The sequence below is a fragment of the Enhydra lutris genome, unplaced genomic scaffold, assembly GCF_002288905.1.
Source record: "Enhydra lutris kenyoni isolate GAN:26980312 unplaced genomic scaffold, ASM228890v2 scaffoldscaffold25, whole genome shotgun sequence".
NCBI classification, from domain to species: Eukaryota; Metazoa; Chordata; class Mammalia; order Carnivora; family Mustelidae; genus Enhydra; species Enhydra lutris.
In genome coordinates, this window is record NW_019154109.1 from 12,615,503 (window position 1) to 12,632,030 (window position 16,528).

General features: G+C 39.6%; 1 protein-coding gene across 2 annotated transcripts; it reads left to right on the forward strand.

The window, feature by feature from the left end:
* Positions 1-3,871: 3,871 nt before the first annotated feature.
* Positions 3,872-11,450, forward strand: LOC111151033 (glutaredoxin 2). 2 transcript variants are annotated; one of them, XM_022508746.1, is made up of 4 exons: positions 3,872-4,002; positions 7,729-7,792; positions 10,128-10,304; positions 11,172-11,450. In XM_022508746.1, exons 2-4 carry the CDS (start codon positions 7,730-7,732, stop codon positions 11,301-11,303), a joined length of 372 nt encoding a protein of 123 aa, XP_022364454.1. In that variant the 5' UTR covers positions 3,872-4,002; position 7,729; the 3' UTR covers positions 11,304-11,450. The 2 variants fall into 2 exon arrangements, with proteins under 2 accessions (XP_022364454.1, XP_022364453.1); XM_022508745.1 differs by lacking the exon at positions 3,872-4,002 and adding an exon at positions 4,243-4,397.
* The last annotated feature ends 5,078 nt before the right edge of the window (positions 11,451-16,528 follow it).

Here is a 16,528-nt window from a genome sequence, read left to right on the forward strand (position 1 = left end):
CTCTTGCATTTGCCTGTTTCTGAGTTGTATCCTTCATAACAAAGCTGTGATTATAAGTATAGCATTTTCCCAAGTTTAAGGAGTTTTTCTTGCAAATTATTGAACCTGAGGGAAGGTCATGATAACACCCCAATTTGTAGTTGACCAGGCAGAAATGCAGGTAGTTAGGACGTCCCATTTGTGGCTGGTGTTGAAGTAGAGGCAGTCTTGTAGGATTTAGCCCTTAACCTGTGGGGTCTATACTAACTCCAGGTAGTTTGTGTTAGAATGGAATTGAACTGTAGAACATTCAGTTGATATGAGAGCATTGGAAAATTGGCTGTTGTTTGGAAAACAGTCCTTCTTACGTCTTCCTATGAAATCATGTGTTTTAATTTTTCTACTTTTGTACTTGTTGAATGAGAAACTTTATAGTGATAAAAGGCTTATAATAAATTATAGTAATTATATTTTAAAGATTTATTTATTTATTTTAGGTGGGACGGGCAGACTCCCCCATGAGCATGGAGCCCAGTTTGGGGCTGGATACCACAACTCATGAGATCATGACCTGAGCAGAAACCAAGAATCAGATGCCCAATTGACTGAGCCACCCAGGTGTCCCTTCAGTAATGGTTTTAAACTAATGTGATTTTAATTATAGCTGCAGTGTATTTAGGAAACAGACAATAATGAGAGACATTGTTTAGTCTAAAACAATGCATGGGCGCACATAAATTTTTTTTATCTTTTCAGATGGGGGTATTGAACAGTGATGTCAAACTAAAAATATGACACATTTTTTTTTTTTAAAGATTATTTATTTATTTATTTGACAGAAAGAGACAGAACACAAGCAGGGGAAGTGGGAGAGGGAGAAGCAAGCTTCCTGCTAAGCAGGGAGCCTGATGTGGGACTTGAATTTATAAAGTCCCTTTATAAAGGAGAATTTATAAAGGTTCCCAGGTGGCTAAGGTCCACAGGTTGGACCCAGTATAGAGGACCTCCCATAAGTGCCGTTTCAAGTGAAAAGATTTCTTAATTTATTGATCTTAGCAGTGTTTAAAAAAACAAAAACAAAAAAAACCCCACAGGTCCAAAATGGAGTACTTGTGCTAAGCCGTTGTCACCAAGCTGAGAATACTTAATACCTAACCTAATTGCAGTTTTAGCCTTTCCCAGGAATATAATATTAGTAGGTTAGTTGGGAATTTCCTACTTATTTATTTATTTAAAGATATTTATTTATTTATTTGACAGAGAGAGAGCACAAGCAGAGGGAGCAGCATGCAGAGGGAGAGGGGGGAAAAGCAGGATTCCCACTGAGCAGGGAGCCCAACGTAGGACTTGATTCCAGGACCCTGGGATCATGGCCTGAGCTGAAGGCAGCCGCTTAATTGACTGAGCCACTCAGGTGTCCCACTGGTTGGAAGTTTCCTGGTGAGAACCAGTGAGGTTATCTGCTTGATAGACCTTTTCTTCCCCAAAGACAGGTGATAATGCCTGAAATATTCCTTTCATTTCATTATGACTTCCTGTCCTACCTCCTCACTGCCTTTTAAAGTCTTCCATTTTGTACAGCATCTTAGAGCTCCTTTCTGTTTGCTATATGAGATGCTGCCCAATTTATGAATCACTGAATAAAGCCAGTTAGTTTCAAATTTACTCACAGCTGAATATTGTGTTGTTTTTTTTTTAAATATTTTATTTATTTATTTGACAGACAGAGATCCCAAGTAGGCAGAGCAGCAGGCAGAGAGAGAGGGGGAAGCAGGCTCCCTGCTGAGCAGAGAGCCCGATGTAGGGCTTGATCCCAGGACCCTGAGATCATGACCTGAGCCGAAGGCAGAGGCTTAACCCACTGAGCCACCCAGGTGCCCCTGAATTTTGTTTTAACAGTAGCTTTCAACCCTAGGCAGGAGATAAACCTGTTCTGAGGTTTAAAAAAAAAAAAAAAAAAAAAAAAGTATGAGCTTTACTTGACAATTTAAGCAATAAAAAACAAGTTGAAAGAATATCTAAAGATATGTTAATTCTTCTTCTTTTTTTAAATAAAGATTTTATGTATTTGGGGCGCCTGGGTGGCTCAGTCATTAAGTGTCCGCCTTTGACTCAGGTCATGATCCCAGGGTCTTGGGATCAAGCCCCGCATCAGACTCCCTGCTCAGCGGAAGCCTGCTTCTCCCTCTCCTACTCCTCCTGCTTGTGTTCCCTTTCTCACTGTGTCTCTCTCTGTCAAATAAATACACACAATCTTTAAAAAAAAAAAAAAGATTTTATGCACTTATTTGAGAGAGAGAGATAGCACAAGCACGGGGAGCAGCAGGCAGAGGGAGAAGGAGAAGAAGCAGGCTCCCCACTGAGCAGAGAGTCTAACTTGTGGCTTGACCCCAGGACTCTGGGACCATGATCTTGCCGAAGCCAGAGGCCCAACTGGCTGAGTCACCCAGGCGCCCAAGATATGTTAATTCTTTTAATTGTTCAGTCATGAAAAAAAAAGTATAGAACTCATAAGACTGTATTTAATCATTTATTTTTTTATCTACCCATACTGGCTATCCCCCCTTGTGTTCACACCATACATTTAAGCAAACAGCCAGCAGGCATACTTGTAAAAGCACTATCATAGACATCATAATCATGACCAAGAATCATCAGTTCTGTGGCTACCCAATCAATGAAGCACAAAGAAATTGAAGGTTATAAATACATTATACTTAATTCAGACATAACACTTTTGTTTAAAGTACTTTCATTTGGGAATCCCTTTTCACAATCTGTCCAGTGAATTCTGTACTTAACATAGGCTGTACTATATGGAAATTAAATTGTGACATGACTGTTTCACTTCATAGTGGCCTCTATTTTGTAAGACAGTTTACAACAATAAGGTAAAATTTTACTTCAAAACAAAAATAGGGGCGCCTGGGTGGCTCAGAGGGTTAAGCCTCTGCCTTTGGGTCAGGTCATGATCTCAGGGTCCTGGGGTCGAGTCTTGCATTGGGCTCTCAGCTCAGCGGTAAGTCTGCTTCTCCCTCTCTCTCTGCCTGCCTCTCTGTCTACTTGTGATCTCTGTCAGATAAATAAATAAATAAAATTTAAAAAAAAATCCCACAGTAAATTTCCTAAATAGCTATCTTTGATTCAAAACAAAACCAAACCCCACAACACTACAGATTACATATCTTAAATTTTTAATTTTGGATTTATGAAGAGTGACTTCACACCTTTTGGGGTATTTGTTTTTGTAACTAACTTTCATCCGTTTATGAAGTTATGAAACAACTCACTTGAAAATAGGGGGGAAAAAACCCCATCAGAAACAAGACGTTCTAATTTTGTAACCTGGTAACGCGAATCTTAAATTTAGCTAGTTGAATATGAAGGATTGAAAAAGGTCTGGATTGTTCTAATAATTGTTTAGAATTTTAAAAATACCATATTTGCCCTCTGACCTTAACAAATAGATTTCAATGTCTTCAGTAAATAAATAAAGACCTACACCCCCTTCTTATATAGTGACGCACAAAGCCCTGTCATTACCACGAGTGCCATAATGTTGTCCTTAGCACTCAGCTATTTTCACAGCCATGGCAAAACACCTCCGGGCCAGTTCAAGTTTTATTTTCTAATTTCATTTTCATTTATAAACACAAATTTTGTTTTCTTTGGAAGGAATGTTCTACGTTGGATTACTTTTTTCTTTTAATTCTGGATGTAAAATCTAATAATCCCACGATTTATACGGGCTGTGGATCAGCAGCCTAATTTTAAGATGACATAGTTAGGCTCTTACTTCACCGGCAGAAACACCTGTCTGACCGGAAGTTGTGATGACGCTACTACCTTCATGTAAACATCCCAGGCATTTCGAGTCTTTCTTTCGGACATTTTTTTTCTCCGTTTCGCCAGAATGTCGGCCACAGTCCCCACGCGTCGTTTCCACCGGCCCGTGGGCCTTTATGCGCGTCCCTAACCCCTAAAGACAGGAGCGGGGCTGGGCCGAGACCTCGAAGGCAGCAGGTGAGGCGTCCGCGTAGGCCGGGACGGCAGTTTAACCACTCGTGTGCCGCATTCTCCCCGCACACCTGCTCTGCGCGCTCCGGCCGCCGGGCCGCCTGCGTCGGGAGGACTCACGCGTTCTCGACGAGGAGACCGGCTGCGGCTCGGGCAGCCCCGGGGGGCGGGGAGAGGCAGGGAGAGGCGGGACCGGCCGCGCAGGGGCCGGGCGTGCGGAGGCAGAGCCGGCCGGCGGAGGCGGGCTTTCTCCAGCCGCGGTCGCACCCTTTCGGCTCGCTGCGTCCGGGCGCTCGGACCATGTCTTGGTGCCGCGCTGCCCTGCGGGGGACGAGGCTGGTTCGGAGCGGGAGCTGCTCGGCGGGCCGGTTCGGCGGGGTAGTGGGAGCTGCGGCCTCTGGGTACGGGGCGCAGCGGGCAGGGCACGGGGGGTTCGGCGTGGCGCGGAGGCCTCGCAAGGGTCTGGACCGAGCCGTGGGCGCGGGCGCCTCTTTCCCCGGCGCCGGGTGGGTCCTCGGAGGGCGGCTGGAGCCCGGGCAGTGTAGGCGGTGAATGATGCCCTAAGCCGTAGTGCCTTCTTACGGATCGTGTGACTCTTCCATCGAAAACACCCGAGTTGTGGTATTGGGGGAGCTTGGAACCTCCCGCCCCCCCCGCCCCGTCTAATAAATTGGGATTTCAGATAAACAGCGATTAATTTTTAGTCTTAGTTTATCCGAAATATTGCGCGGATTATATTTAGACTCGGCAGTTACTCGCTTTTTATGTGAAGTTCTAATGTAATCGATCGTTCTGCATTTTTATTTGCTAAACCTGGCAACCCTCCTGCAGGAAGTGAAGGGGGAGCTTCCTACTAAAGGGTCCAGTCTTTGAGGATGGGGACTGTGACTTACTCATGTAGATGTTGCCTCTGGCTAGACCGAGGATTGCTTTCCCTGTGCTTCCCGGCCTCCAGGACCAGGCCTGCGGTGGAGGACCCCCGCCCTGGGCTGATGGCTGTGCGGCCCTTGGGCCCGAGCCGGTGCTCCATGGTGGTTCTGACAGTTTCAGTATCTTTGCCTGCCACTGCGCACCCATCCCTCTGTGTTGGAATCTCTTCCTTCCTACTTGGTTTGGTAACTCTGATCAGTTCTGCCAGACTGTAGGAACTGTTGATTACCTTTCTGTTCTGAGTAGGTGACCCAGTCCATGAAGGTGCTGACTACGTGGTGTTAACTATTTGACTGAGTGTCCTTGAGCCCCTGATGTGTTTTTCCAATGATGTGCATCCCTGGGACATTTAGCCTTTCGCCTACTTAGTATATAGCAGGCGCTCCATGAATGTGGCATGGCTAATGGGTGCATCAGTGTTGAAGTAAAACGGTTCTTGTGCATTTCTCTGTTGACGTCTCTTTCCTTACTAGGTAGTAACTTTTGCCAAGCTCAGCCAGATTGAAGGAGAAAGGTGCTTTCCAGAAACTTTTATTTGGGAGGGTGGGGGGTGATATTTCAGATCCACCTCCGACCTCCTCTCACTCCCCAAGATAACTTGGGCATGAAGGTTTTACTGGAACTCCTGCTTCAATACGAAATACTGTGGTAGGCAGTTTGGGGATGACGGTTAGATGCTGGACCAGAGATGAACAGGACTTGTTTTCTTAGTTGATAAGCCAGATAGGCTGCTGATTTATTACACCAAAGCACCTTCTTAGGTCCAGGCCATGCCCATTGATTAATTTTTTTTTTTTTTTTTTTGGTTTATGCTCCAGGAACTGAGCCTGCTTTTTGTTTAACTCACATCATCTACCCTCCATCTAAATTGGTTGCACTCTCCCTAGCATGCTATTCCTAATCTCTTCTTGAGATAAGTACCCAGGCCCTTTTTGTTTTAAAGATTTCCTTGCTAACTATTGGGAAGCAAGGAATAGTAGATTGTAAACATTGGGGAGTTCTAATGTTATAATGTTCCATTGGAGTAGTTCCCTCTTCTCTTTGTAATTACTGAAGGTCATGTTTGTTACAGGCAATCTTATTCTAAGTGTGTGGGCATGGCTATGTAGATCAGCCACTCATCATCCAAGGATAAAATGTAAAAAATCCATTTAATTATTCTTATTATTTATTTATTTATTTTTTAGATTTTATTTATTTATTTGTCAGAGAGAGAGAGGGAGAGAGAGCAAGCACAGGCAGACAGAATGGCAGGCAGAGGCAGAGGAAGAAGCAGGCTCCCCGATGAGCAAGGAGCCCGATGTGGGACTCGATCCCAGAACGCTGGGATCATGACCTGAGCCGAAGGCAGCTGCTTAACCAACTGAGCTACCCAGGCGTCCCAAATTATTATTATTTTTTTTAAGTAAGCCCCACTGTGGCGCTTAAATTCATAGTCCTGAGACCAAGAATCACATGCTATACCAACTATGCCAGCTAGCTGCCCCCAACATTTAAATTTTAAATGCTCTCGAATGAATGAAGTGTTTGGAAGGAGAAGTTTTTCTGTCAAAACTTGAATTTGGAACATAATCGTGAGGAGACTATTTTTTAAAATATTTGAAACTTCAGTTATCTTATTCTCTTAATCTTTAGGTATTCGAGAAATTCTCTTTTGAAGCCCATATTCTATGATTCTTTTTGAAGATTTGTAATTTTTCTCTAACTAGTTTACATCAGGATGTTGTATATGGTTGGGACAAGGCAATAGGTCCTGGCTGATCAAGAAAGATAAAGTGGATGGGGAAAAGTTCTAGGAGTAGGGAGAGAGATTTGATGATATAAAACTGGTCAATATTTTAGTGAATATATTCCTGTTACAATGAATGCCTCCTTTTACAAGCTCCCAACAGCTGGGTTTTAAATAATACATACCTAGAGGGTCCATGTAATCAGGAAATGATAATAATAGTGTTAAATGTTATTGAACATTTACTGTGATCAAGGCACTGTTCTGCTTTCTATCAATTCATTTATTTATTTTTATTTTTTATTATTATTATTTTTCTATCAATTCATTTAATCTTCATAAAACCCTTTGAGGTGGGAGTGACTGTTGGTCCTACTTTACAGATTGGGAAACTTGGATCTATGAGTGTTGTGGTTGACATACCTTAGTTTCCTTAAAATTTTTGAAATTTTGTAGGTTCTCTGTGTCAAAGTGTTCATGGAGATTTGGCATATTTTAATATAAAAATGAAAACTTTTGAAAAACTAATGGTCAGGTCAAGGTCAGTCATTAGGACAGTCTGTTTGAAATTTGGTATTCAGAAATAAGAGTGTGCCAGGCTTTACACTAGGTTAATATGGTTTCACCAAATAATTAAGGACATTGGTAGGCTAGAGAAGCACAAAAGTCCCTTTTGGTTTTTGTAAACAAGTACTTTGTAAACTGGTATTTTTTTTTTTTAAGATTTTATTTATTTATTTATTTGACAGACAGAGATCAGAGAGAGGCAGGCAGAGAGAGAGAGAGAAAGGGAGAAGCAGGCTCCCTCCTGAGCAGAGAGCCAGACACAGAACTCAATCCTAGAACCCTGAGATCATGACCTGAGCTGAAGGCAGAGGCTCAACCCACTGAGCCACCCTGGCGCCCCTAAACTGGTATTGTACTAGTAATAAGTAAAACTCTTTTTTTCTGTTTCATAGATTTGGGTATATATTTGCATATCAGGTTTTCATTAAATGGATCTCATTTCTATATTATCATTAATGATTATCTTTAATGTTTAAAGCTGCACTGCCTTTTAAAATTCTTTTTAGGATGGGGAACAGCACATCATCATCTTTGGGGAAGTCAGCAACTGCTCCTGTGAATCAGATTCAAGTGAGTGATGTGGGAGACATAGGAAAAAAGTTTCCTCTGTAGAAAAAGAATTGTGTTTTACACATTTAATATGCATATTCAATATCCAACCTGACATAGTTTGGCAAATGAATTACTAAATATATACTTTAAAATGTGCTATCAAAATACTCCATGTGACAGAAAAGTTCTAGATCATATTGGTAGCCAAAATTTATGAGGTTTATTATTAATGGAGTCTTTACTCCCTCTAAGTTGGGTCTGTGAGGTTAGCTCCTCCTTTCCCTCAGACCTACCTCCGTCTCCTGTTGATACCAGTCAGGCTGCCCTTCGCCAGGGATACTGTTTGATTTTGGCCTGGGAAGCTGCTTCACAGCTTTCTCCCCCAACACAGAACTGAGCGTGCTGTAGTTACTTTATAAATGATCCTCTTAGCGACACCATTCGCTGCTTTGTACTGTTTTCCTCTCTTTCACTGCAAAACGCAGTTAATTCTGCCTCAGAAAACCTTCTCTTCTATGCATTTCTTCCCTCGAGGTCCAGAAGACACACTCATGTTTTTCTTTCTTTGTTCCTCATCACCAGCCATGACAACATAGATAACATTTCTGCCTTTAATTTATTTGGCTAAAAAAGTATTCACTCACAGCTGATGAATGTAATAGCAATGCTAGAAACCTGTTGTGAGGGTTCCTTTTTTTTTTTTTTTAAAGATGTTATTTATTTATTTGACAGACAGATCACAAGCAGGCAGAGAGGCAGGCAGAGAGAAAGGAAGGGAAGCAGGCTCCCCGCTGAGCAGAGAGCCCGATGTGGGGCTCGATCCCAGGACCCCGGGATCATGACCTGAGCCGAAGGCAGCGGCTTTAACCCACTGAGCCACCCAGGCGCCCCGTGAGGGTTCCTTCTTAAAGTGAGAATACAAAATGATGAAAATTTAGCTAGGTTGAGCCTGAGGGAGATGAGGAGGGTTGTTTGAGACACTCTGGCCTGTTATCTTGAGTTTCAACTCACTTTGGAATCTCTTCATTGGTGGGGTGTTTTTTTTTTTTTTTTTTTTTTTAAGATTTTATTTATTTATTTGACAGAGATCACAAGTAGGCAGAGAGAGGAAGGGAAGCAGGCTCCCTGCTGAGCAGAGAGCCAGATGTGGGGCTCGATCCCAGGACCCTGAGATCATGACCTGAGCCGAAGGCAGAGGCTTTAACCTACTGAGCCACCCCGGTGCCCTGCATGTAACCTTAGAATTACTTTGCCTTGGTACTCTACTTTCTGATTTTTGGCTTTCATCTTGAAGGTTTTGCTTATGACCCACATAAGAACAATATAGATGCTTGGGTGCTAGACTTATCTATTCAGAATCCCTTGAAGGATCTGGACATTCATGTATTTAGAAACAAAAAAGAAAACAAACTTCACAGGCATATAGATGCATAGGAAAATCTCATGGTCTTTGTGATAAAGGCCTGGAGAGTAGTTTCCAAACGAGGCTGATACTAGACTCCTCTGGGAAGTTAAAAAAAAATAAAAAATAAAAAAAAAAATAAAAAGCTTTTGACTTCTGCCTGAAACCCTTTGAATCAGCATTTCTGATAGTAGCTTTTCCAGGAACAAGAATATAAGAATGCCTTATCAATACTGTCATGACAATGATAGTTTTTTTTAAACTATAAAGATACAAAGGAAGGAGTGAAAGTTGAGGGGTAAATTGTTTTTGTACCTGGATCAGTGAAAGCTTTACATTTTAAATGGAACTCATATTATCAGTCCTCACCATTAAAAGTAAAGGAAGGTAAGGAGTTAGCTCCTGAACACCTACTGAGTATTTAAGAGGCAGTGTAACAGGGTTAAGTGCCTGGTCTGTAGAATCAGACTTGCCTGGGCTCAAATCTCAGCTTTCCAGGTCTTATTAGGTGAGAACTATGACTAAGTCACTACCTTCTTCACTTTCCCCATCTGTGCCTCACTTTCCCCATCTGTGCCTCACTTTCCCCATCTGTAAAGTAGATATAATAATATGACCTGTCTTAGGATTATAGGTTTACATGAGCTGGTAAAGATTAGATGTTAAGAATTGTGTCTGGCATACAGAGATGTTTGCTGTATATGAATTGGCTATGATTATTGTTGTTATCGCTCCATGCTAACTTTGCCTGTGTTATAACCCATTTTTTTCCCCTAAAAACATCCCTTTTAAATAATATTCTCAATCTGCAAATGAGAAAATAGATGATGGAGACTTAATTTGAGCACTGAATCATGAGTCTCCAAATGAGTCTCCCTTTCCACTATAATGGTTTCTTCCCAGAAGGTAATGTCTAGAGTTAAAAAAATTTTTTTGTTTGTTTGACTTCAGGAAACAATTTCTGATAATTGTGTGGTGATTTTCTCAAAAACATCTTGTTCTTACTGTACAATGGCAAAAAAACTTTTCCATGACATGAATGTTAAGTATAAAGTGGTGGAATTGGACATGCTTGAATATGGAAGTCAATTTCAAGATGCTCTCTACAAAATGACTGGTGAAAGAACTGTGAGTGTATCCTCTATTGTGTTTTTCCTCCAAATAAATGGTACCTGGGTCACCTACTGGCCTAGGCCCTTATGTTATGTAAAGTGAGCCAAGCATTCTCTGTCTCATCCTCTGAGAATCTTTTTTGGATAAAGAAATGGCAGATCTGGGACCAAGATTCAGAGACTGAGAAACAGCAGAATTCATTATTTTATTTTTATTCTTGCCATATTTGTGTGTGTGTGTGTGTGTGTGTGTGTATGTTTTGACTAGGGGGGTGGGGTGATGGTGTTGTCATGAGTGCTTGCCTGTGAAATTTGAAGATCCTCCTGGAGCTTTTCTCAAGATGAAATCCTTTCTCCCCTTACTTAAACAGTACAGACCATGGGTCAGTCTTCAGCTGCTGTGCTAATAGGAGTGCTTTAGTTCTTCATGTTTTTAGATTTCTGAAATTTGTCCAATCATAGGCATTTGTTCAGTGAAATGCATTGTCGGGAAAATACATAATATTGCCATTTTCCTTCTTGTTTGTGTATGCCTGGAAGGTGTTTATAAATAATAATTACAGACTGTGTTATTTCACCTTTTATGTGCCATAGCAGTTAGAAGGAAAGGCTTGAGTGTCAGACTGCCCTGGATTGAAGTCCTAGCTCTGTCATTTGCTCTCATTGTGATTTGGGGCAAGTTCCTATGCCTCATTTCCCTCCAAAATAATGTTAAAATTAGTACCTACCTCAAGGGTTTTAAAGATTTAAGTATTTTGTGAAAGAGCTTAGTCTGCTGCCTGGCCCATAAAAGTACCCAGAGTATGAGCATCCATTATTATTATGTGAAAGGTCTTATACTTCTGACGGTAGAGTGACACCTGATCTTTTGTTTATCCAACAGGTACCAAGAATATTTATCAATGGAACTTTTATTGGCGGTGCAACTGACACTCACAGGCTTCACAAAGAAGGGAAATTGCTTCCACTAGTTCATCAGTGTTATTTAAAAAAAAGTAAGAGGAAAAAATTTTAGTTATGTAGGTGCTCATAACGTTGCTAGTAAAATGTCAGTGATTTAAAGTGATAATGCCTGATAATGCCTTTTCAGTGATTGAGGATGTTTTAAATATGTAAATTGTCTTCCTGAAAAAGTTATAAAACAATAAATTGCTGTGGAAATCTCTTCTTCCTACTTGCCAATTCTTGAGCAAAGGGGATATTTAAAACTACAGGGGTGAAATTGTGCCAAAAGATAAGGAAAGGGGTGCTTGGGTGGCTCAGTCATTAAGGGTCTGCCTTCTGCTCAGGTCATGATCCCAGGGTCCTGGGATTGAGCCCTGCATCAGGCTCCCTGCTCAGTGGGGTGACCTGCTTCTCCCTTTTCCTCTGCTGCTCCCACTTGTGCTCTCTCACTTGCTCTGTCAAATAAATAAATAAAATCTTTAAAAAATAGAAAAAAAATATTTTGGATACTTGATTAATCCAATCCCTATATCAAACTTATCAACAAGAATTTTATTTATTTTTTAATTTCATTTTATGTTTTTAAGAGTTTATTTATTTGAGAGAGAGAGGATGGTGAGAGGGGGAATACAAGCAGGGGGAGTGGGAGAGGGAGAAGCAGGCTTCCTGCTGAGTAGGGAGCCCGATGTGGGGGCTTGATCCCAAGACCCTAGGATCATGACCTTAGGCAAAGGCAGATGCTTAATCAACTGAGCCCACCAGGTGCCTGTCAACAAGACTTTTTAAAGTGCACTTTCTGGGAAGCGTTTTCCTAGCTGATCCCACAGTCAGTAGAGTGGATTGCAAATTCTGGGAAGAGAAAAAACTTCCTCAGAGGTGGGAGGACAGTGCATTTTGAGTGAAGTGCTTCTGCTTTCTGATCAAGATGGACCAAGGAATCTGGGACAGTTCTGCGGGAGACATCTGGTGGCTTTTTTGGCCATATGCCATCAGTGATGCTTCATACATGGATTTATTAAACTGCCATTAGGAGACCTTGGTAAAGCAAGATTTTGAATTATTTCATTCTCGTGTGGTAAATTAGAACACTGGAATGGAACAGAGAATAGCATGTCCTTTATTTTGCACTGTGCCAATGAGAAATTTTACATGCTGTGTTATCTTCACCTTCAAGACCTCTTATAATAAACCAGTAATCTAGTAAGTAAAATGTTTCTCTGAGTTCTGTGAGCCATTCTAGCAAGTGATTCGTTCCAGGGTCCTTGGAACCCTTAATCTAGAGCTCGTCAGTCAGGATAACAGGTGACAACCTGGATTTCAGATTGGTGCCTGAAGCAGGGTTTGAGGGGCAATCTTGTAGGACTGAGCAGCTGCCCTGACAAGCCCATTCCAGATAACCAATACTTAGTTTTAACTGAAAGGAGCTAGTTACAAAACCTAGGGTTATGGGGGAGGGATTTGGATAGGGACTACAATAAACCACTAAATCCTCAGTGAAAGAAAATCATTCCTAGTACTTAAACAGTGATTAATACCTATTAGATCAAGACAGAGAAGTGATCAAAACACAAATCACATTTTCTGGGTATGGCCAGTAGGTAGGTGAATATCTTGGAACAATAAATTCCTTTTTATATAATATGGATAATACCATTTTCCTTAGTATTTATTTTGGGAAATGGAAATAATGCAAATCACATCACACAGTGCTTAGTATAAATAGACTTTTCAATATGTAATGGCTATTATAATCACAGTGGCTCAGAAATACAATTATCTTGTGGACCCATCAGGATTTTCCAATGTCCTAGTTAAGATTTTAGGGAGGGGGATTTACATTTCTTCTCTTTTCCCATGTCTTAGCTTGGGCTGTTATAGCAAGTTTAGACAAGAAATATTTCTCAAATTTCTGGAGGCTGGGAAGGCCAAGATAAGGGAGCCCGCTAATTTGGTTTTGGTGTGGGCGCGCTTTTTGGTTTGCAGATGGTCATTTTCTGTGTCTCTGCAGCAGAAGAGAGAGAAAAAAGCAAGCTCTCTTGTCTCTTCTTGCAAAGGCACTAAACTATCATGAGGGCTTCACCTTTAAGCACTAATGACCTTCCTAAAGGGGCCGCATCATCAAATACCATCACACTACAAATCAAGGTTTAACATACAAAATTTTGGGAGACATTTACTCCGTAATACCATTCTTAGAGTTTGATAGAAGTATAATACAAATCTAAGGCAAAACTAGGTAAAAGTTGTCTCAGCAGCTATTTTTCCAGAACAAAGGCTAGAAGAGAATGGTGATCAGTTCAAGAAAAGGTGATGTTATCTTTTTTTTTCAGTCTTTTTAATTTTTAATGTTAAGATTTAGAAAATAAACTGTTTACTGTAGCCAGCTAATATGAAAAAATTGACCGTTTCTCATTTTATCATTAATCAATTTATCCTTGAATTGCCCAAATATCTAATAGGGAAGCTAAAAAAACTGTTGAGAAAAAAATTGGTCTTTTGTCTAAATGGATCTGGATTGTTTACTAATATTATAAAAAAATAGCAGTTGAAAATAGTTTTGAAGTCACGTCTTCTTGATAAGGTTTATTAAATATTTTTTTAAACTTTAAAAAAAATATTAAGACAGAAAGCGGAGGTGGGGTGCAGGGGAGAGACTCCTGAAGCAGACTCTCTATGGAGCAGGGAGCTTAACATGGGGCTTGATCCCAGGACCCTGGGATCATGACCTGAGCTGAAATCAAGAGTGGGTTACTTAACCAACTGACCCACCTGGCACCCCCTATTGTTAAATATTTTTTAAGCCTAGTTTTCTTTATCCATGAAGAAATGCTAATTTGTGATCTTACTTTCTCCATACAACTGCTGTCATCTTTAAATAGAGAACTGTAAGATCAACCAAATGTTCAAAGTTTTGGTAGGTATATTCTGATGTAACTTGCTTCTACTCTTATGTATTACCTATATGCTCAGATCTTAGAAGTTTTCAGAAGTTACGGGAATTCAGAGAGAAATGTCTGCATTGGCACTAAAACTTTTTTTGTTTACATAATTGATTTTTGGTGTTAACATCACTTTTCCCAAGGGTAACTCTGAGTAATTTCTTCACAAAAGAAACCTGTTGGAACTCTTTAAGAATGCGCATTTTGGTTAAATCCAGAAATTCACTGGGAAAAGTCCTCAACCACACGTATTTTAAAGATATAGTTAGAGGCATTATAAGGCTAATGTTAATTATCAAACTAATTTCATCTTATTGAAATATTCTAACAGATTATTGATAGCCTTAGATTTTATAAGGCATATTATAACCTTAAAATTCTTATTTCTTTAAAGAAATGAAAACTGCGGTGCCTGGGTGGCTCAGTTGGTTAAGTGTCCACCTTTGGCTCAGTTCATAATCCTGGAGTCCTGGGATCAAGCCCCGCATTGGGCTCCCTGCTCAGTGCGGGGGGAGCTTGCTTCTTTTCCTCCCTCTCAAATAAAGAAATCTTTGGGGGAAAAAAAAAAAAAAGTGAAAACCATTACTTGATGTGCATAGAGTTTATTTGGTGTATCTATTGGTTTCTACATAATACAACTGACCAGAAGCAGTTTCCGTAATGTGCATCTGCACTCACTCCATGTCTACAATGATGTACTCAGTATGGTATTTTTCAAGGCGAGAAAAGGAAAGATTTCACAGTATCGGTGAAAACTTTTATCATGAAATAAATTTAATACATTAGTATTTCATCAATTTTCTGTCAGAAAACAGCAAAATTACATTGTAAGGTATAGGTATATTATTTACAGAAAATATGGAAGACTCAACAACGCATCAATAAATTTATCAACAGACCTAAGAAACCCCCCACACCCCTCTTTTTAGGGTCCCTTCCTTTGAAATGAAACTTGTATAAATCAAACTTTGTATCCTTAAGCACCAGCTTGACAATTTTAAGTTTTTTCAATTTTATAAAATATTCCTGCTTTGAAAGGCAAAGTGAATATAAAAATGTGAATGTAATTAAACAAATGACTGGCCTGGATACTTTTTATTGAAACAATTGCAATGTTTTACAACTATATTCACATCTTTCAGTGAATTTACCTATAGGCTTGAACCAAAGTATTTGCTTTTTGTCTTGAAAAATTCCCTCAAAAAAGTAACCGTTTTTGAAACTGTACAACTCTTGTTTTTCATTCATAGTATTTAAATATGCAGCTTGGTCCTTGGAGATTATGTTACAAAAAGTCCAGCTTCTTGGATAATTTGTTATACCAAACAATAAAAAAACCTTAAACAACCACAAAATATTACTTATGGTAACAGTCATATATGTAGAATGTTATCAGTGTACCCAGATTATCCTATTAATAGGTACTTAAACTACTAATGTACTATCAGGTTTTAAAACTTAACAGTTAAATTTCCATTATGTAAAAATGAAAGCTCTGTAAGACCCTTTGAGTTCTGTACTTCAGAAACACTAACACTATTAAGGCATTACTTAATGAACAAGACCCTATGGAAAGTAACTAGTATGCCTGTGGAGAGCTAGTCATATTTTAAGGCAGTCAGAAGATTCATTTTTTTCACTTTAAGGCTCTTGCATACTTAAATTTTATTCTATGCAGGCATTATTCTGTGTAATTTAAGTATTCAGTAAGTGGTAAATTACAGATATCAAAGCCTTTATATAAAACAAATGGACAGTTTAGTACTGTAACACCTCTCCCCAAACGAACTTTTAAAAAAAGATGATTTCATGTATCTCATCCCTCTGGAGAATTTCTTCATTATCAGAAGGTGGCAATAAAGGAAGAAAATATAACTCAAATGCATTACAAAAATGTCATCTACTCATACCACATTATATATAGTCCATGTTTAAAATAATAGTGCAACAAACACATCTGATTACAATTCATTAGTTGTTTAATAATTTAAACTTTATTTGGGTGTATATGGATTCTAAAGTTTACACTGCAAATAAAAACTAGTATTTAAACAAAAGTTCCAATATTCTCTCAAGTTTATGTGGTAAGGATACATAAAATAGCAAGGCTTTACCTTATTTACTACTCTTAACAATCCAAGTGTTCATTAAGTGAAACCAGCAGAAATGTAGCTAACTTACTAGTTCTTTTGTTCAGTTTTCTGATAACTTCTAAAAGTACAGAAGTCTAAATATATTTTAAAATTTAGTATCACTTGTGTTCATAAAATTAGTATGACACATGGTGGTGCTAAATTAAAAAGCAAAGGGAAAAATCTCTGTAGGCTCAAACAGCTTTTGTGTATTTTCATTGTAT